General features: G+C 34.4%; 1 protein-coding gene across 2 annotated transcripts; it reads right to left on the bottom strand.

The window, feature by feature from the left end:
- Positions 1 to 558: 558 nt before the first annotated feature.
- LOC128188869 (uncharacterized) lies at positions 559 to 22,565 on the bottom strand. 2 transcript variants are annotated; one of them, XM_052860175.1, is made up of 25 exons: positions 22,464 to 22,565; positions 21,931 to 21,991; positions 21,588 to 21,645; positions 21,289 to 21,345; positions 20,857 to 20,939; positions 20,263 to 20,315; positions 19,784 to 19,805; positions 19,543 to 19,574; positions 18,868 to 18,926; positions 18,510 to 18,721; positions 16,317 to 18,388; positions 15,746 to 16,065; positions 15,093 to 15,221; positions 14,887 to 14,996; positions 14,645 to 14,735; positions 13,110 to 13,226; positions 11,582 to 11,669; positions 11,225 to 11,338; positions 8,391 to 8,430; positions 6,489 to 6,632; positions 5,888 to 6,027; positions 4,667 to 4,770; positions 3,110 to 3,210; positions 2,279 to 2,404; positions 559 to 1,415 (listed from the first exon to the last, which is right to left on the bottom strand). In XM_052860175.1, exons 2-25 carry the CDS (start codon positions 21,972 to 21,974, stop codon positions 1,268 to 1,270), a joined length of 4,464 nt encoding a protein of 1,487 aa, XP_052716135.1. In that variant the 5' UTR covers positions 21,975 to 21,991; positions 22,464 to 22,565; the 3' UTR covers positions 559 to 1,267. The 2 variants fall into 2 exon arrangements, with proteins under 2 accessions (XP_052716135.1, XP_052716136.1); XM_052860176.1 differs by having other exon boundaries at positions 22,516 to 22,561.
- Positions 22,566 to 23,407: the final 842 nt, after the last annotated feature.

Below are 23,407 nucleotides of genomic sequence, written 5' to 3'. Positions count from 1 at the left end.
GAAACCTATGGCTAAGATTCAGCGTTCAAGCCTTTCTGTTGCATCAGTATCATAAGACACACCATTCATGCAATTTTGGTGAAGTTAGGACCAGTAGTAACTTAGATATTGCTATCAAAGGGCACCTGCAACAAAAACTTTAACCTGCTCCAAAAACCTTAACCTCCTCCAGCATCTGAAATTCAGGATTCAGATTCAGCATCCAAGTCTTACAAGTCCACAAGTAGGTCCAGATGCATCATCCATATCCATGCAAGTTTGATGAAGATAGGACAAGTGATAAGTAAGATACAGGACCTGCAACAAAAACTTTAACCAGGTCCGGACACTGACGTCGGGGGTATAGCATAAGCTCCCCCCGACTTCATCTCGGTGAGCTAAAAATGACCAAAGAACCTTAGTTCTGGTTACTAGTTTTAAGTGGATAAGTCTGGGTATTTACTGGATATACATTTATACAGGCAAGTCAAATCCAATCTAATCCAATTCATCCATTGTTGCCAATCTATCCTAGATGTAATAGAAATTAAACTGAGAAATACAAATCCAACAATCAAAGATATTTCCAGTAACATTTTAATGATAATTTTTGCAACTGGGCATGGTATACAAGTAAATGTACATTGCTAGGCCTTTCAATGTAGGACTGTCAGGACTACTACTAAATGTAATAATTTACTACACACAGAATTTAAGGTTCTTTAAATATAGTACCCCGGTACATATATATATGAAACAAAAAAAGATATGAAACCAACCTATTAAGAAAATGTTTTATCATATACGATCCCTCTTTCAAAGAGCCCTATTATAAACTTAGTACTCATATAAAGTCTCTTTAAATGTACTGTACTTATTTAGGTTGAGTCTTTGCTGCAAATTATGAAATGTAAGTTTTTGTCAACATTTTTATGCTTTTCATATTACATATTCATAACGTTCTTTAAAAAATAGCTGCCTTAAGAAAGGAAAGAAAACAAGATCTGAATGCAATTTCACATGAAGACATCTTTAAAACATCTCTCAAGAAGTTCCTCCCCTTTACCACCTTCCTCAAAAATCTTCACCACACCGAAATTACACCAGATGCGATAAAACTCTGCACAGAATGATACAGCTATCCAGACTTAAGTAATTACTGCACACAATGTTACAGCTATCCAGACTTAAGTAATTACTGCACACAATGTTACAGCTATCCAGACTTAAGTAATTACTGCACACAATGTTACACTATACAGACTTCGTAAAACACTGCACTGTGGCCTCAGGCTTGCACTGTCCCACACAGGGAACATTTTGGATGTGTCTCCTCCTGTATAGAATCTAGGTCCACTGCTGCACACACTCTGTTGAGGTAGGAGTTTACTGGGGATACATGTACCTGGCTTATCTGAGATAATAAAGCATCCATTCTGCAAAAGAGGAAATAAGAATAAAAAAAATGATAGATGCCAAAATATTTTCTCACTCATAAATGCATTTTAAATACATATACAAGGCCGATATTGTTCTCTGGTAAGATGTAGGCATCATTAAATAATAATCAAGATATTTAAATGTCTAAGATTTTGAGTCAGGATATGGACCAAAGGCTTTAGACATACTGTCCCACAAACATGTTCCCCTATGAAATATCTATAGTAGATTTCTAAATAAAGGCGTCAAATTTATAAATCGGTAAATTGCAAGAACACTTTCTCCCTGAATTAACAATTAAGCTTTCGTTTATGCGTAAATATATTGATAATTAAAACATGGATTAATATACCTGCAAATGTCCTTAGGGCACTAAAACTTACACATCTGTATGCTTTAACTAATGCTTCACATCTTTTTTAAAATGATAAATAATTAAGATTGCATATATAAAACCCCGATTTTCAATTCCAGTACATGTACAATGAACTCTATCAACTATACCGGTACATCAAATCGAACTTGACGCCACCTTTGTAAAATCTACTCAAGGAACAAATATGCTTTGAATAAAAAAGTTTTAAGTAAAAGATCTTTCAACTCTTTAAATTCTAATTGTAATTTAAAACCACAGCAATATCACACATGCAAGCAATATGTTTCCCTTTCCTTTATTTTTTTTTTTTATATTGCAAAGAAAAGCATACAATAGAATATTATACAGGCAACATAATAATATAGATCTATCATTAAACCAGGGTTAAAAGAGGATCTTAATACAAGCTTGACAGGATTTGAAGTGAACATCATTTGATGCTCTCATTATTAGGAATATAAGGATGAATATAATGTTGCGTACCTCAAGTTTCCATGCATCACACTAAGTGAAGGTTCAATGCTCCATAAGAGAGAGTCTGCCATGTGTAGAAAGAGGAAGCTGACATCAACACATCTCTTCTTGGGAGACCAAACCTCTAGATGCAAACTACAAGACAATAAGTAACAAATTGTAGGATTCCTAAGTAAACATGAGGAACTAAGGCCTAAAAAAAAGTTGTGTGTTTAGGGTAACCCCACCTAACCTACAAAAATGCCCCGATCCTACCATTTTTAGATGTCTGTTTTTATCCGAATGTGAATTTTATATTATTTCTATTTAAAATTCGTTTTAAAATATGACACAAGCAAACATTCTTAGGATTCATGCAGAAAAAATCTGATAAAATAAAAAAAAATCCCTACCTACTTAACCTAATTTTTTCATCAGTGTTACCCTAAACACACAATTTTTTTTTTATAGGCCTAATATTGGACTATGTATAAATTGGCAATAAGCACCTGTTGTTGATTTTAAAACCTTACTTTAATCTGACAGTTGTTAGCTACAGTTAAACTTCCATTATCTCAAACACTGAAATCTCCATTATAATGGATATATTTAAGTGACTTGTTACTTATATTTTAAGTATTTTACCCTCCATATCTCAAATACTAATAAAACTCAGATTCTATCAAAATATGACAGAAAAAAAGATGGGATATTGCATGATCTGACTCTTATTAAAATAAAAAAAAACTCAAATATTTTACAAATTCATCAGAAGACAATCTCCAGCACTCCAACAGGTCTTGTACATTGTAGTTTATAAGTTCTTTTACTCTTAACTATAACCAATATCAAACTGAGTACCTTGGGTATTTGAATACAATACAGTGGTCCAACTGCAGCTGTAGCAAGTTATACTGTAGACTGTTTGCATGCAAGACCACAGACCCAACTTCTTGTAGAATCTGTAAAGTAAAAAAAAAGAAAAAAAGAAAAAAGAGCAACTTATGGGTTTATTTACAACAATATTTTTTTTAATGAAAATTTGATCAACATTGAACTCTCTGTAACCTGAAAACTAAATGTAAAACTCATAGCATACTGTGTAAGTTCCCTAAATCAGAGCTTTTGCCAGCAAACTTGCTGTCATCACTTTTCAATAATGCACATGAAATGCACATTTCAACAAATTTCAATATTAAGATGTATATTTGTACCTTACATATTAAATACCTATTTATTGGCAACAGCAAGCTTATTGCTTTGCCTCAGAAAACAGTTTCTGTCTCTGTGGAAAATGTACATGCTACATCCAAATAGTAAGTAATAGGTTTTTTATTATATTGCTGAAAACTTTTTTCAACGATGAAAAAAGTCATCAGACTTAGAATTTAACATAAAGACTCGTATTACAGCAGTGTTCCGAGTATAAAAACAAGGAAATTGAATGCTGCTGGTGAATAGTTTTCATGAATTTTCACCATTGGCAGACAGCAAGGAAACTATTTCACAGCTAGATAACATGTTTACTCATTGTAATTTTACATAGAAAATATTCACAAAGGTAGAATAAACATACATAAACCTGATTCGATTCTGTAGACAGTGATTAACAAACCACATAAAGTAAAATTCTGGTGGGTTTACCCATTTTGAGCTAATTTTGATCACAACATGGATTTAATTGAAAAATCAGCTAACGTCTGGGATTTAAGTACTTTGCCTTGCTTGAAAATATTTTCAACTTACCCAGTAAGTGATATGGAAACTGTGCATTGGTGTAAATTTAATTGAGAAATACTGAAACATCACAACCTAGAATCATGCATGTATGTTTACTTGTAATGAGCAGCTAGACAGTCTGGATCCTGATCTACTTTATAAATAGGGTTCTCAATCAATTGATAATTAGCAACCAGTTACCTGCCTATCTCTTTTATTAAGTGCATGTATTCGTATTCTGTTCATGAAAAATTTGAAGTTCTATCAACCTTTTTATTGCCATGGACAATCATGTGTTGAACTTTCTGACTATACATTTTAGTAATTTCAAAATTCAAAATTAATGAAGTTAGAAAGAAGATTTAAAAATTTTATTTCACAAAATGATAATACACACATTACACAGACAGAAAAATTGGGCATTTCTCTTGTGTTTAAGGTTGATGCACAGTTTTTAAAAGGATTTTAAAATCAGTGGTTTGTTCAGAATATCCACACTCAAGAGATTGAATGCCATTCTAACACTAAACTAGTAGCCTCATTTTATCAAGGTCTTCCCTCTGACATTTCAATAAATAATAATGCTGGTTCAATAAAGTTTTGATAGTTTGAAGTATATTCCATTCCCGTAGGGGGACATTGTTTCATTTGCAGGACCAACCAAAAACACTGGAGTTTCTAAAAGTAAATCCAACAAACCTTAGGTAGACTTGAGAGTTGTCGGTACTTCTGTCCCAGGTACCGTCCGTTCACTGCGTCTGTCACTAACTTGTAACAAAACTGTTCTCGACAGGAAAGTCCATCTGCTCAGAAAGTAAAGTGATGACAGGCATTAACTTGGCTGTCTATTTGAAAATAGTAACATGACACTTTTAAAGTTTTCATCTGTCTGCAGTTACCTATTTTGTGGAACTGTTCGTGAATTTCTTCTAAAAAATAACTTTTCTTTCAAAAACAAAAACAAAGCCAGCTACCATGTGTGACAGATAAGTTATTTTAATCTGTTTTCATACATAAATATGATGTATTTCAAAAATAAATTTTGAAAAAGAGTTTGAATGTGGATATTTGTTATCAAAGCAAAATTCTTCCACTTAGCAGGGACTTTGAAAAATGCTTAATGCTATATTAATGTAAATGAATGTAGATCTTTATTTTTCTTATTTATTTGAACAGATGGTTGCAAATCAGCATGGAAAGATACAGCAAATATAAACATCTTCATCTTGAAATATTGTATCTCATATATCTCGTAATTTGTTTCTTTTATTTGCTCATACAGTATTGTAATTTGTCTTTTTAATTTGCTCTTACAATATTGTTGATTTGAAGCAGTAAATATCCCAATCTAATAAAAAAAATATAGCTATCTATTAGGAGCGGATCAAAGATCTAATCTTGATTAGATTGCAAATATCCTTGTACTGTCAAAAAATTTCATTTGAGAATGGGAACAACTCAATTGCCCTTTTTTTTATTCTGAGGTGCACTTCAATTTACATACCAGATACACTATAAGCAAAAGAAATTTAACAATGATATCTAAGCATATTACAAAGTTCTTGTCAGATACAGTCTCTAACATTATTACATTCGGTACATGTAACATAAAATCAAAATCTAGGCTATAAAACTACTAATTCCCTGATATTTCAAAAGAAATATCCAACTATTACGGAGGATCAGCCAGCAAACTGTCACTGAGTTATTTCCTCAATGCCTATAAAACTATACATTGTTTTCTATGACTTGCATATGAAAAGCAATTATAAGGATTTATATATAAAACATATAACCACAAGTCCAGTTCAAAATGAAGTGATTGGCATTCATTTATACCCGTGAGTAAATTTATCAATGTGTCCACCGGAGGCTCTCCCAAAATAAAACCCCCGATGATAAGAAAAACACTTAATGTACCTGTATCGCAAGTCCTCATTTCTATTGACAATATTGAATCATTGTTGTGTTTGACTTCTAGTTGTAACTTATTCCTCTCCAGCATAAAAACTTTGTGGTTTCTTTTAAAACTGTCCTCATTTAAATGCCACCCACTCATTCTGCAAAAAATAAAAATGTTTAATGAGTTAACATAGTTATTTGGCAGTAAATACTGTAAACGACTGTATTTGGTGTGTATGATTTATGGCGGAAATTAGTTACAAGTTGACATGGATTTGAATAAGCATATTCCTGAATGTGACTATTACCATACATATATGCATGACATTTGGCAATGTACTTGATTAGGCGGTTGCCGCATTCCGCCAAAAGCGCTTAAAGAATACACAGCCAAATGTAGTACGTTTACAGTATGCTGAACAACAAAACGTTTTTGATAATGTTTATCAAGGCTAATCAAAAAATGTTAACGCATGTAAAGTTTTGTTGCCTTATAAGCATATGATCTGAACAACCAAAATCCTAAAAAGATTTTAGGATAAACATTCAACTATGGCTAAAATACAATACAAACTACAAAACTTTTCTCGTACCCCTGCCCCCTTCACTTCTGACTCACCCACACAACAGCTGGATCTCCTGGCCGACTTTCTGCGACTGGTTCTCCAGGGCCTGGATGTCGTCCCTCTCCGACTCCAGCTGGGCCGACTCAGACAGTCTCTGAGCCAGAGCCTCACACTCCCCAGCCATTCTGTTGTTGTCTCTGTTGATATTCAAGAAATTCAAGAATGCATTGTTATCTTTATAAGTGACGAGCGAGTAAACTTGGGGATGATAAAGCTCAAACAATTAACATGAATGGAGGTATAAGTATTAGAGAACCTGTATCATTCCAATCAGAGATGAAATTTGTACAGTTCTAAAGGCTCACAACCAGGTTTTTTTCTTAAAACTTTTGCTCTCATTACATCCCTCATATAATGAATCAATGCATTATTGCAGTAAAAATCACAGCGCTCAAGTTTAAAATCCCTCATGATTTAGACATTGTACCGTGGCATCAAAGAAGCTTTTTCACTGTTAGGGAACTAAAGATTGGATATTGTGCTCTTCTGTACCAAAAAATGAATGTTTAGACATAAAAAAATAACTAAGTTTATAAAAATAACCAATCATACATGTTTTGACCTTGGTTGCAGGCAAAAATAATTTTTATGGGATATTGAAAAAATGATGAAAGCTACAATGATATAAAACTGTCAATGCCATGGACAAATTCACAATATCTAAATGCACAGAAATATGTTTTAATTAAAGGAACATGGTCATGATTTAAGCTGAAATTTTTCGAATTCTATTTTCCATTTTTGATGTTTACAATGTTTCATTAAAGTGTATCCAATGGTCGACCAATTACATGTATATTTGAATGTCACTTGTCGAGTTATGAAAGAGATACAGAACTCACAATTCTTAATGACGTTAACAAATCTTGCGTCATTTTTTTGTTTACATACCAAAAGCTGATAAGAAATTGCCAGGATTAAAATGTGACAGACTATCAAAACTTGTTTATTTGAAATCATGGTGAACACGCAGTATACAGGTGATAAATTTAATAGGAAATGAATGATCAGACAGGTGTCTGCAGGGATTGTGATTTTTGCCATACATACGTTTCCTTATTCAGATGCAGTGTGTCATTTCTCAGGGTTTAATTTTCTTTATACACGTTTCCTTATTCAGATGCAGTGTGTCATTTCTCAGGGTTTAGTTTTCTTTAACACAAGATTGAGTATTCATCTTTTCTATTTTTCTTTACTTTTGCTTTGTATTATGATAAATAAAAATTAATTGTGTTTCATATATGAAACGTTTGCAAAAACTTTTATTCAGCTTTTAAATTACTTTTTTATAACTTATTGACTTTTCACAAAGTAATGGTAATGCATTACTTTACTGATGTAATGGTAATGTAATGGATTACTTCAAGAAAATGAAGTAATGGTAATATAATGCATTACTTTACAATGTAATTTGCCCCAGGCAGTTCACCTGTGTTTAATATTAGTTATTTCTGAGCTATAATTCACCCTTAACTTTGAAATAAAGTAGGCTTGACTTATAACAAGTTCACATGTACAAAAAGTTTAATGAGGCCATCCTTAAAAAAAATGTTTGATTGGAATTGCCACCTGGAGGTTTCTACACTCAGGAGGGAGGTAACTTTTTTTTTTCATTTTTCAAACTTGAAGTTTAACTAATTGAAAATTGGTAAAGTATAAAAATCTCCATATAAGAAAAAAAATCTTTATTTTTTGTTCATAAAATTTTACCAGTAGGGGATATTTCAATCAGGCGGGAGGCAATTCCAAACAAACAATAATTTTTTTTTAGCCCAACACCAAGAGTTATTTTTTGATTTAATCTTGCCAATTTGCACATAAATACTAACAAAACCACATACACATAATAAGCAATAAAAAACTTTTGAAAGATGATCGAAAAATTTCATACTTACTCATTTATATTCAATTCTTCATTCTTTATGTTCAATAATTCTGAATAAAAAATAAATAGGTAAATATATAAAATCTTCCCAAAAAAGACTTCTTAAATATGGTACTCCATTATGATACTGTAAATTCCTAATTAAACACGAGGAATTTATATCCGCGTAAAATCGTAAGAAGCATGCCTTGCGGATTTTAAAACCTAGCTATTATTTTCTGAGAGTTGGGAACTATTTATTAGAACAAGATATCTGTGAGCCAATGCTCACTAGTGATACCCCCGCTCTGATGTGAATATGCAAACTAAGCAAAGTCGACATTTAACAGAAAGCTGGCATCTGATTGGTACAGAAAAATATCTCACAATATGGCATGCCTAAACAAATAGTGTGTTAAAATTCCAAGCATCTGCGATAAATAGCTGCTGAGAAATCTTTGAGGACCATTTGTTTGAAAATTTTGGCTAAAATAAACAAAGTACTCATTAAACAGGAAGTTGACGTCTGATTGGTACAAAAATATATCCCACGATATGGCATGCCTATACAAATACCGCAATGTCGCGTGTATAACACGCACTTTTTTTCAGCCAAAATTTGATCAAAAGTGGGGGTGCGTGTTGTACATAGGACAAAAATTGTACCCCAATTTTTCAAGCCGTAATTCTTGATACCACGGGAGTAGTGACTGCACTGCCGATATAGCGTGTTATGCAAATTGAATGAGTGTATACTAAATTTACTGCATCAGAAATACCTTATTCTTAGGGTTTTTTTTCCATGTATTGAAATATTTATCTTCTCTTAACACTATTCATGCGCGGATCAAGAGGGGGGGTCGGGGGGGTCCCGACCCCCCCTGGATGGAAAATGAAAATTTATTAAATTTACATAGTAAAATTATCGCGAAAATATGCCTCGGACCCCCCCTGGCAAACACAATTATCCTTCGGACCCCCCCTGGAAAAATTTTCTGGATCCGCGCATGCTATTTGTTGCATCAAACAAGTTTAAATATCGCCAGAGTATTCGCCATTACGTAAGCAGCCACCTGTTGACTCGGCGCATGGTCAATGTTTGTTTAACAATTTCCGGTGTCAGAAGCATGCACCTATCTAGTGTCGGACTTCACATGGTGTTTTCAAGTGCATGTAGATAGGCAATTATTCTGATTTTATTAAACTTAATTACTTTGTGTCCAGTTATGCATTTAAACATTATTGCTTTACATACATACTGCTTAAATTACATCGATCATTTGTACGACTTGATAATGACGATATACGACATACATACGTTTCTTCACAATGTTTATTTAAACAACAATCAAAGGGTTTGACTTTAATTAATCAATTAAATCATTTCTTTTGAAGTTTTTTTGGTTTATATCTGCAAACATTATTACTTTTAAGCACTAAGCTCGGTTGCCGTTCTTCTCTACGTATGATATCTTCTACTTCTCCGATGTTATATAAGAAACTCTTTACGAAGAGTCAAATGATATTTGATACCGCCCATGTAAATCATGCCGTTCTTTTAAAGTAAGATTGTAAGAACTTTGACTCTAATATCGCTTAGGCCATGTTCCGATCACGAAATTACAGTAATTACGCTTAGGGTTATAAAATTATCACTAAACATCGATAGTTATTTGGGGAAATGGCGGCCATCGATTTTCATCGTCTGTGCTATGTTCCGATCACAAAATTAAAGAAATTGCCCATGGATTATAAAATTAACATGCAACATCGATAGTTTTGGTGGAAATGGCGGCCGCTCATTTCGCCATTTTTTGGGTGCGTGTTGTACATAGGACCTGCTGTTTTTTCGCCATTTTTTTTATCAACTTTGGGGGTGCATATTATACACGAGTGCGTATTATACACGAGACATTACGGTACTGTGTAAAATTTTCAAGCATCTGCGAATAAACAGTTGCTGAGAATTCTTTGACAAAAATTTGTTTGAAAATTTTTGCTAAAAATAAACAAAGTTATCATTTAACAGGAAGTTGATGTCTGATTGGTACAAAAATATATCTCACGATATGGTATGCTTATACAAATATTGTGTAAAAATTTCAAGCATTTGCGATAAATAGTTGCTGAGAAATCTTTGACGAAAATATGTTTGAAAATTTTGGTTGAAAAATAAGCAAAGTTGTCGTTTAACAGGAAGTTGACGTCCGATTGGTACAAAAATATATCCTACGATATGGCATGCCTTAACAAACACTGTGTAAAAATTTCAAGCATCTGCGATAAATAGTTGCTGAGATAAATGCGACAGAAATTTTTGTTAAAGACGGACAGACAGACAGACAGACACACACACAAGGGTAAAACAGTATACCCCCTCTCCTTTGGAGCGGGGTATAAATATTGATAAATGTTCTGCATTTACGATTTTATATTCTCATGATGAATCAAAAAACAAGGGAATCGCGAAATTAAGTACTCGCGTAATATAAGGAATTTACAGTATGCTATACAAGATCTTACAACACTTCTTTCAGGGTCACCTCAGAACAACCTTTTTCAAAAGTTTATTTTATCTATTAACATCACAGTTAGCCATTTCAAGCTTCGATAAACTAGTCCTATAGACAGTTAACTTCTTACATCCCTTGGTCATCTATTTTTGCCATGTTAAATGTTTCCTGCCAAACTTGTGTATAAAATCTGTCCGATCGGCTTTCCTTTCATGAATCATGCAAACAACAATGACACACAATGTCTTTGTTTCCTACCTCGTGCATTTCGGTTAGTCGTTGAAAAACAACTGAATAAACATGTACATGTTTTACAAGACAAAAAGTTGAATGAATCTTTATAATAAATCACCTGATTGTTTCCTTTCTAGAGAGGCTTTCTCTACACAATATTCCTGAATTTCTTCTTCTGAGAGAGATGGAGTATTCCGCATTTCTTGGATTTCCTTTTCTATTGCAATTAATTCTGAAATTAAAAAAAAAAAAATCAAAGTATTAAAATGCACAAATGATTTTTTTTAATTCAAGATGATTTTCATGAATCTAGTCTTATAATTAATTGTATGCTTCTTCCAAACGTTCAAAATGGTTACATATTTCCGTAATCAAATAGATCAGCTATTATAGCATCTATGGCCATCAGAACAGACTTTGTGGCCAGTTTGTTGCTATCTGAGTAGAACATGGACATTGAGGAGTTGACAGTTACCCTGACTGACTTGCTCCATGTCTTGCACAGCTTCTGTGGCCATCTGGAGGGTAAGCTCCACTTCCACATTTAGTCTTCTGTTTCTCTCCTGTACAAACAGAACGCAGAATGTATTAACATACATGTAAATGCAATATGTACCAACTGTATGCAAAATGTACTGTATTTTCAACCCCATTCACAGGATCAAGGCCAGACACTCAAATTCACTGGAAATAAAAAATTTGCCCAGTATTTTGATTTTTTTTTTATATATATGCTGTCATTCTCTTCAAATTCTTGCTGGAGAGATTCTGGAAAACTTCACCAGTGTTTGACATGTGACGTTTTGATACTTGTGTAGTGGACACAAAACATCACGTGTGAAGGTTTGAACTGTGATTTTGGATAATTATCCCACTATAAAAGGGATCAAAATATCCATATAGAGAACTTCATTTTTAAAGGGGTACATGATGGTGAAGCACGTGTGAATGGATAGCAATCTAATGAAAATATGGAGTGGCATGTGTGAATAAAATGTCATGCAATTTAATGAAAACAAAAAAGAACTCTGATAAAATGAACCAAGATACTCATTTATTACACAAATATTACCAAAAAAAACAAGCCATTGTTAACACTTGCATTTAACAGCTATCCCACTGACATTTTGTCCAAAGTCAACATGGTCAATACAGCATCTGCTGCTTTTTTTCACACCTCCTCCTGATAAGAGGAGGTGTTAAATTCTTCCTGAATTGTTGGAGCAAATTTCACACATTTATTAAAGATGTGCCTGAACAAAATGACAACTGACTGGTTCATGAAGTTCAAAATTTTATGTTAAAAGTATCATTTTTTCTTTTGAAGAAATTTACAACTACAAACAAGATATCTGTGAGCCAATGCTCACTAGTGATACCCGCGCTCTGATGTGAATATGCAAAATAAGCAAAGTCGTCATTTAACAGGAAGATGGCGTCCGATTGGTACAAAAATATATCCCACGATATGGCATGCCTAAACAAAAAATGTGTTAAAATTTCAAGCATCTGGCATCTGCGATAAATAGTTGCTGAGAAATCTATGACGAAAATTTGGGCTAAAAATAAACAAAGTCGTCATTTAACAGGAAGTTGATATCCGATTGGTACAAAAATATATCCCACGATTTGGCATGCCTAAACAAATAGTGTGTTAAAATTTCAAGCATCTGCGATAAATAGTTGCTGAGAAAAATGCGACAGAAATTTTTGTTACGGACAGACAGACAGAAGGACAGACAGACACACAAGGGTAAAACAGTATACCCTCTTTTCCTTCCAAGCGGGGGTATAATAATTGAAAATATCTTTGATTACAGATTACGGTCGATTGCTTTAAAAAGAGTTATCATTATAATCAATTACGATTACTTTATTACGATTACCCCATGCCTGATTTATTAATTCCAAGTATTCTTCTGTTTCTACAGTGCATATCAAAAAAGAATTGTTAAAACATAAAGATTCTTATCTTTCTGTACTAAAAAATTAACACAACCCACCTGAATTTTCTCTAGCTCCAGTTTGGCCGCCTGTAAGGTGGCTCTCTTCCACTCAATCTTTCCCCGCCTGGCGCAAGCATTACTCATGGTCATCATCTTCTCGCGCAACTCCTCTTTCTATTAAATAAAAAATTACAATAGATCTCCAGCAAGGTTCAAGTAAGTTAGGCCTAACAAAAAAATATGCTTGTTTAGGGTTACCCGACTGACCCTAAATTAAATCGCCGACCCTAATTGTTTTTTTTCATCGTTAGAAATCCGGAAGTCACACGTGGGTACGTTTAACTTTTATATTCATCTTAATCGGTCAAGCGTTTGAAATCGAAATCATAAGTGAAGCCGATTACAGAAAGAAACATGATGTTGATATCTACGTCCATGTTCTCTGCAGTTCGAAGAATACACACACGTAAAGCAAATGAAGTTGATATCGACATTGCCGAATAACATGACATTCATGTAGGTGTTCGATCGATATCATGGGGGAAATAAAAAGGTTCCCGATTTTGAAGTACGAGGCAAACAACATGGAGGTTAAAATAATTTTGACCACAGGAGTCGGCGATTTTATGAATTTCTTGAAAAACATGCAAAAAGCATGCAAAATCCTACCAGTGAGCTTCGTGAACGTCACGAGCGAATCGACAGGATGGCAACGAGTTTTCTAGATTTTCTTTATTTCGCTATCCAACCAATATTGAACACCAGACATCAACCCTGGTGTGTAATCTTATCAATTCCCTGCATTTATTTCCAAACTTATCCTTCAAAATCATTTTAAATCCATTTTTGCACATCTTGATCATGGCCATGTTTGATGCGTGTGGTGTGCAATATCATGTTTTTTAAAAAAATAATGGGTGTCTGTTTTGTATAAAAACTTAGCATATCGAGCCATTTTCAAGGAACATTCTGCATAAAATAGTATAGTCTGTTTCACTATTGATACTATTTCAAAGTCAGGCGCGATCGAAAATTAATCCTCAGGGGGATCTCTACTAAGCATGTTAATTGTTACAACAGCAGACAAAAACTAATTTTTCGTATTGTCACATTTATTTCTAGAACATATTTTATCCACCAATTAATGAAGATAAAGTTTAAAATCAATAAATCCCTAGATTTTATATTTGATTACAAGTACCTAGATTCTATAAAATAGACTATAATACGAGGCACGATTTTGACTTCAAAACTGAAAGGGTCAAATAAAATCATGTGGTCTAAAATTTAAATGACAATAACATTCGCAGGGGTGCATATGGCAAACATTACAAAAGTAAGCATGACACAATGGCAAAACAGTTTTGTATTATCAGTTTATGTGACCTTTGTGAAGTTGTGTTAATTAAAATAAAAAAAAAATCCTACCTACTGACCCTATTTTTTTTCAGCATGTAACAGTAAACAAACATAATTTTTTGTTTGGCCTTACCATGTACTGTACTGTTTTACACATTTAATTCTTTTTACAAAAGACTAAAACTTAACACAACAAAATTACAATGATAAAACATTGCATTTGCATGCTGTACCTGGCTCTGACTACAGGTCTGTGCAAACTGAAATATTTCAGGAGGCTCAGTTGACCATGCCTCCTCCAAGGCTTCTAGTTCCAATTTCTTTCTGTAGAAAAAATAATTTAAAAGATGAGTTTCGCCTGGCCACAATAGCGTGAGACAGTTATCCTTAAATACCCATAATCCAGAGATCTCTTAAATTTTGAATTTGATAGAACTAGGGCAAAGAAATCAATGTTTAAAAATTTAAAATATACTTTTCCACTTCCGCCATCAACTGAGCATTAATTTCCGTCTGAGCCTCAATGTGGGGCTGGACTGTTAGCAGTGCAGACAGTTTGCTTCGGAGATCCTCACAAGGAATGTCCTGTTCAAAGAGACGTTAACAGTAAGACCCAAGTAAAAATGAATATATGACCTTGTGTAAACCAATGTTAGTATGCCCTGCCAGTGAAAGGCTTACCTCCTCCTGAATGAAGCTACACCTGGTCTTCCGTAATTCGGTGATAGAGACCTTGAGACAGGACGGCACGATCACATGGAGGTAGTTACATAGAGACAGGGCTGTCATTGGTCCGTCCCAGATATCTTCCTGCAAAGTGATCGAAGAATAAACACGATGCAGGCAGTCTGGTTGCTAAAATTTGCTTAACCTACCATTAAAACTACCTTAACAATTCATGAATTTCATACCACTTTTTACAATGCTTGTTCAATTTTGTGTCAATCGACTCAATACCTATAGATATTAATCTTAGAACACATTCCTCTGAAGAAAGAGGAATTACTGTAGCACAGTCTGTCAAACTCGTTGCAACAAGTTCTTTACCCACCCCATAAAACTCAAAAGTCTGCTAATCTATGGGGAATTTCATAAAATTCAAATACACTTTACAATGTGTGTACAGTAGTCGGTACATAAATCCCAAAGGTTTAAATCAATATCCATTAATTTTGTTAACAGTACATGAACATGTACTGAATTCTCACAGCCCTAATGATAATCAAAGTGAATAAAATATACATGCACCAGTAGTTTATAGGATTACAAGTAACAATTAAAAAAAAACGAAGAAAAATATGAGGAACATAAAAGATGCTGTGTTGACTACTGACCTGAGTGACATCACAGTCGAGCGTCTTGTTGATGGACAGCTGGGAGATGAGGGACTTCTCCCCCTCACCTGTCACCATCACGCTGTCCCTGGGGAAGGTCATGTCCCCGTGGAGGGTTGAGTTGTTGCCGGGGAGGGTCACATTGTCCCAGTCCTTACCAAGCAGGGCCTGGGTAGAGTCGACGGGGGAGGCAGCCACACCTTGGGAGGAGGTACTGGGAGGTCTGAAGGACTGGGCTGTGGAGTTCAGGGTGAGGTCTGTCAGTAAGCTCTCCGGGGGTGCCTGTTCTAGCAGTCCCTGCATGCTAATCTCCATCAGGCCTATAAATAAAATACCAGTGCTCACAACTATTGCTATAGTATTATGTACCTGTATATATGTATATCAACTTGTTGTTTGATGATGATTGGAATTATTCAATAGGCTTGCAAAGCTATTGTTTACAATAATTGTTAGGTACATGTATTTATATAGACCATATCATGCATTGTTGACTTCATTTTTCATCATTGATATAATTTGACAAGTGAATGTATTGTTATCAAGGGCTAATTTATTTCTTATTCATTACCTTCAAGTTTCTCATCACTTCTAGTGGTATTAGTGGTATTCATTACCCTTCCACTTATAACACCTTCATCTGGCAGTTTGGGGATATCCATCAAAGGCAACCCATTGTTTTTTCCACTGCTAGTTGTTAAAGACCCAACAGTAGTGGTGGCCATCTTGGTTTCCTCCATGGCCCCCGTGTCATTCCCAAAGAAAACTGTCATATTGCCGCCTGCCATTGTTGGAAGTTTGTCCACCATCTCAGATGTTTCTTTCACCAGACTAGAGGATGCTCCAGCAGAAGATGGCAGTTCTGGTTCAATTATCAAGTTAGATGTGACTGCCTTTGTTTCTTCCATAATAGCATTCCCATCATCAAATATAACAGTTTGATTTTCTACAGGTTTGGGCATATCAAACTCTTCCTTACTGGATCCCGTTTCAATGCTTGTGGTTACCATCTTCGTCTCTTCCAGCATGGCACTTTTGTTGCTGAACATGAGAGTCTGGTTCTGTGGTTTTTTGGAAAGCTGAGATGCTGCTTCAATACTTGTAGTCATCATCTTCGTTTCTTCCAACATGGCACTTTTATTGCTAAACATGAGTGTCTCATTCTGAGGTTTTTTGTCCAAGTCTAAAACACCAAAATTGGTTTGTATTTGGCTGGACATCACAAAGTCATTGTTTGTTTTGGATTGTCTTTCCTCAGGTTTCAGCAGTGTGTCATCAAATCTAGAGGTGTGCTCTTTCAGCCGGGCCTTCAAATCTGCCAATGACCTGGTGTTCCCATCATCTTTATCACCGACAGTGACTTCAACCTGTTTATCTTTCTCGCTCTGCTCTGTGTCTGGATCTTGCTCTCTAACCTCTTTTAAGGTTTTATCCTTATTGGATAGCGTTTCACTCCCTGTAAAAGTTTTCTTTATGTTAAAGGTAACTTCTTCATCAGAATCATCCTCTTTCAATTCATTTGAATTTTCTTTTGAAACTGAAACATCCAAATTTTGGTTATTTCCAATATCTGTCAATGAATCTTCTTTTTCTGTCTTCAGTATTGATGATGACACCACTTCTGTGTCATCCATTTTATCTTGAGCAAAATTTTTTGTCTTATCAGAATATTCATCAATTTTTGTAGCTCTCTCAGAGTTGCTTGATTGGTTTGGATGCTCAAACATGGTAAGTCCAGTCAAAGGTTTAGTCTCCTCCATCAAATCTACAGTTCTAGTTTTGTCATTAGTTTTTGTCTCACCTGTCCAAATTCCTCCAGTCAAGACTTTGGTTTCTTCCATTTGATCTTCCATTCCAAATATTTTCGTTTTTTCCACCTCTACATCTGCTTTTCCATCTGACCCCATCCAAATTCCCCCAGATAAAACTTTTGTTTCCTCCATCATGTCCATTTTCCCATTTCCATCAAACATTTGAGTCTTCTCTACCTCTTGTGCAGAGATTTCTTCCTTTGTCCAAATTGTGCCAGTGAACACTTTAGTTTCTTCCATGGCATCCCCGCTATGGAACACGTGAGTTTTTTCACAGTTGCTTTCCACTGAGATTTTTTCCATAGTTACATGATTCTGCAGTAAGCCCTCTGTCCTGGGCAAGTCTCTTTTCTCCGTTGTCCAGATCGTGTTATCAAGAACCGCTGTCTCGTCCATTCCATCGCCTGACCCAAATATCTGAGTTCTCTCGTGCTGGGACACAGAGGAAGAAGACTGGGCAAAGAAAACTGCATTATCCCAATCCTTCTTTTCACTTTTCAACAGCGATTTTAGGAATCCAGTTGCCTTTGGCTTGTCTGCTCCAGTCTGAACATGGAGATTGCTCTCCAGCTCTCCGAGTGAATCTACATCGTTTACTGTAGTGTTGAGACCTGGCTTCAGGGAAGATGGAACGGCCATGAGAGGTGCCCGACTGGACATGCTGACCTGATCAGACAGAGTTGTGGTTCCGCTTGTGAGGACAGACAAAGTGGACTGGATATTCTCCTCGTACAGACAGCTGTAGCGGTTCATGGTGGTGTAAACGAACGTCTCTGGACTCTCCTTAGATTTCACATGAAACAACTTCTCTGGTTTTTCTATGTGTAACTCGCTGCCATAGGAAATTCATTAAAAAAATTAGCGTAAGAATCACTTTATAAAGCAACAAAGTATTTAAAAGGACAAATAAAATCTTGTTAGAAAAAATATTTGTTTGTAAGAAAGCACCATACCAGTTGGCCTTTTTATCAGATGAGACAAGACTACGAAGAAAATTATAATCCACTTTGTTATTCTGGCCTTGTGATTCTCCAAAGTCACCCGGAGGTTCGTCCACTAATCCAGGTACTCCAGTCAGTTCCATTTCATCGTTCACAATTAGGGTGTGATTGACTGGATCCACCTGGACCCCAAGGGACTGCCCCTCCTCCCCCAAAGGCACTTCCTGTGGAAGGATAAAAACATGTATTAGTGATGTATAATACATTACAAATGTGACAGTATCAATTGTTAAATGATTCTTAAAATCAAAAGTCTTTCATTTTGTCTATAGCAATGTTTAAATATGAACACCAAGAATTGGCTTGTTACCTCTTCTGCATAGGAGAAACCTGGATGCTGTATACTGCCAGTCAGTAGTTTGTCTAGCCCTATAATCAAGCAGAGTAAACGAAAATCAATTACATTTATAATAATATCATATACACAAAGGAATCAAGATATTCTTAAGAAAGTGTGTATATGTACAGTGTATATATATTTGGATCAATGCTTTCAAAAAAAGACAGAATACTTTGAGATCTAAATGACCGGTGAATTACTTATACAAATCATGATACTATCTTTATATTTGTATAAATTACCTTTATGACTATATATTATATGCACACTGTTCATATGTTTTGACATACTGATGTACATTTGCCCGGCTGTTACAAGTTCATGTATGTGTATGGACTATTTTTATATGTTGAATCTATTATTTAGGCATTTCTATCTAATATCTGTAATCTTGTATGCCCTCTGGGCCCAAAATTGGAAATAAACTATTATATTATATTATATATATATTTGTATAACTGCGTTATTTTTCAAGTAAAATGAAGAAGGAAAAATTTTACACGGCATTGTACCCTTTGATAAAGCATGAGATCATTAATAAATCAACAACAACAAAATACGCCATTCAAAGATTGTGGGCACAGTGTGGTTTGATGTAAAATTCAGAGCATACATACATGTATATATATTTATATATTAAAGTACCTGAGATTTCTGGTTTTTCTTGTTCTATTGTTCTGAAAAATCAAAATTTATAATATACAGCATACACTGCATGTATCAGTATGTGGACCTACATGTACATAAAATTACCTGTTTTGTAAAAATTATGACAAAAGTAAAAACAGCCTAGAGAATAGATTCTAAAAACTTATTCTTTATCTTGTTTTATTGAACATACATGTTATACATGTACATGTATGAAGAAAATCAAAAATAAACTTACTCTTCTAAGCTTGGGGAATTTTCTGCGAAAAAAAAAAAATTATCATCTTAGCTTAAAAGACATATAAAAAATATAATATCCTTAATTCTAAATTGAACTAATGATGATAATCAAATCTATACTTAAAAGATATTTAACAAGATTATTTTTGGGAAGAAATTGTTTCGAAAGTTCACCTGATCATTTCTTTTTTCTGGATCATAGTACTGATATCCACAAATTGTGAAAATCTTTTTTTTTTCATTAATGAACATAGCATTGTGTTCTGCAATTGCTCTTTGTGTTAACTATGACTTTGAAACAGCAAAGTAATCAACATTTACTAACCAGCACTAGAATCAGCAAACTAATCAACATTTACGAACCAGCACTAGAATCAGCAAAGTAATCAACATTTACTAACCAGCACTAGAATCAGCAAACTAATCAACATTTACGAACCAGCACTAGAATCAGCAAACTAATCAACATTTACTAACCAGCACTAGAGTTTTCCTGATGCCAGGCTCCAGGAGAGTCCTTAGGAAATTCTCTGTAAAAGGACATATGTTTTTACATTTTTAATGAATGTAAAGTTTATCTGCTGGTCTACTTTCATAATAAAAGTCATGTACAATCTATGTCTTTTAAAACACTAAATCTTTAAGATAAACTTTATAGATAATGTGGATCCCAAATGAGATTCTAAAATCAATCCTATTCTTTGTGAACATCTTACTTTTAACATCAATATTTTGCTTCATTTCAATAAAGGCAAAATCTACTTAATATTCACAATAATGTTACACCAAATCCAACCAGAATTGGATTGTGTGCACAAAATGATTCAATGCACAAACTAAGGGTTTTCTGAACACATATTGCAGTGCAAATGCTTGTTTCAGAATCTAGAAATTTCATTTTCATTCCAAAATTATGAACAACCCCCCCCCCCCCAAAAAAAAAACCAAATCTCTAGGAAAATTAAATAAACTTCTTTATTAATACCCAGTACATGTACCTTCAAGTAAACACTAAACAGACTTACAGACTCAGACTGTGAACCAGTAAGGTGTAATAACTTTTACACTTACTTGATTTGACATGTGTCAGCAAAACTGACTCTTCTGTTTTCTGATTTTCTGGCCTTTTTGAATGGAGGAACTCTGACATCATCCTAAAATGTTTCAAAAGTCAAGTGATTTCAGAATATTAAATGATTTGCCAATAATCTATTGTTAAAAGTTCAAATAATTTTAAACTGACAATCTTTATTGCATTATTTGCTTTTTTATATACAAAATTACTGATATAATTAAATCATCAAAATTGCGGATATATGGTACATGCATAAGAAACAAATGGGAATAAAATTCAACGAAGATAGAAGTAACGAAAACTCCTTGGTAGCAAATGTTGAATCATTTCCTCTAAATAACAAAATGATGATGAGAGTCAGAGACACACAGTTACAGAAAATCCAGACTGCCTGTAGAGTTTACAATACATGCAGTCACTAAATGTACCTGTTGATTGACATCTAGATCTGTTAAGGGTAACTTTGACTGAGGGACTTTAAGAATCTGCAAAGTAAAATATTCAATCATATAGGGTTATCTTACATTTACAGATAAAAATCAAAAAAGTTACAGATGAAATGAATTAACAAATTTGATTTTTAACTATGTGAAATTTAGGAACAAACATTCAGAATGTATAGTTTACATTTTTTTTGATAATTTTTTAAAGCTACATCATAAAAATTCAGCATAGTTATCAGTGTCTCTCGCCCTATGTATTAAACAAATAAGAAGACACAAATTACTGAGGAAGATCTTCTGTGATGTCTTCGATGATGACTGCGCGTTTCAGAACCCTCCTTCCTGAAAAGAAAAACAAAATTATTTTTCATCACAACCCTCTTTCTGGAAAACAGAATAGTTGATATCCAAAGAACATACCTTCTACTGCAATAATATAATATACATCAATAGTTGTGATTTTTTTTTTCTCTAAGAGATGGGGAAATAACCTAACCTTTTCATGAATGAGATACAAAAGCATTTTCTACTTTTCCCCCAAAAAGCCTTGATGATAACAAAAAAGGCGAGACGATGATGAGAAATCTTTCAAATGCAAAATAATGCTTTACTATTGATATTGTTTACCTCATTTTTGACACTGACAACCCGTTTTCGTCAGTGAATTCCATGCAGGCTCTTCACAGCTCTGCAACATAACAATTCTAACATGATGATACTGTACTGTATCATATTCATTTGTACAGAAGAAAAAGAAAATCATTAAGCATTGGAATGTAAAATTATCAAGCGAATTGAAATAATTAGTATATAGCATATCTTTCAGAACCTCGTCCGAGATATAAATCTTTCATTATAGTGACGATAAAACAAAAAAAGAGGAATTTCTGGCAATACATGTATGATCAAGTTACACAGTAAATAAACCAGGGAAGTATATACGATATAGACGTACTTACTTTTACGACCCTGAATAAACATTTAAACTTTTACATCATGGCATGAAATATAGCTTTAGTCGAGTCAGAGTAAGTATGGAAAAACATTCACATTATGTTTACGTTAATCATACTAATTACTCGAATTTCCTCGAGCCATGTTAATCTTTAGAATACTAAACGGGTGTATTTATTTCTCAAAGATAATGAAAAGCAGTTTACCTTTCAAAAATATTCGCCACATATATCTATTTCAAATAAAGCGATTGTTTACCCTTTCAAGTCTGACCGCCTTGTAAGTAGCGCCACCTATCGTGTTGAGGCGTATTTGGAAAGATAACTCTTGATCGACGCTTTTTCTCACACTAGCATTAGTCTCACTCTGTAATTTGAGTTGGCTTCATGCTTTAAATACTAACATCATACACTGCATTTACTTATTTTTAGTTTAAATTTTACTGTAACTCGCCATTTTCATTTAAATTTAAAAACCTAGACGGGGGGGGGGGGGGATCAGACGGCATCCCCTGAAAAAATCAAACAGTAAAAACAAGGGAGGGGGCTCGGAACCTCCTGGTAAACAAAATTAAAATTATCCCTGGGACCCCCCCCCCCCCCTCTTCAAGAAGAAAAATACAGATAGAAGAGAGAGTAAAGTGAAATGTATTCCATTTAGATTGTAACTGGTATAACGTTACCCCTAAAATGACATTGCATTAATTAGGACCTAACGTTACAATCTAAGGCCCTAATACACATAATATATTTTCTTTCTTAGCATAACCATTGGGTCTAACCTTACATTCAATAAATAATCCCATGAAATCAATTAACTGAAGTTCTAGCTTGCAACATACTTGTCATAAGTATCTGAATGTCATCAGTGTATAACAATTAGAAAAATGCCCCCCCCCCCAACCAATAATTCGGTCAGTATTCAAACCTGTCTGACTGTCACACCCCCCCCCCCCCCTTTCATATGATTTTCACCATCAAAGATCACTCCTAGCTCTTTCCCTTGACAGGAGTTATTCTGTCAACTCCAGGAGTTAGCACTGCACCAAATAAAATTTAGGGAATGGGAGAAATAATAAAGGACCAGATCAGACCGAGGTTTGAACCCGGGTCCCCTGAATCTCAAATAAAGTAATTGTTATGGTACTCAA

Source organism: Crassostrea angulata, chromosome 6, assembly GCF_025612915.1.
Source record: "Crassostrea angulata isolate pt1a10 chromosome 6, ASM2561291v2, whole genome shotgun sequence".
In the NCBI taxonomy this organism is placed as follows: domain Eukaryota; kingdom Metazoa; phylum Mollusca; class Bivalvia; order Ostreida; family Ostreidae; genus Magallana; species Magallana angulata.
Note: the sequence above shows the minus strand (reverse complement) of the source record. Positions and strands in the feature narration are given on the sequence as shown.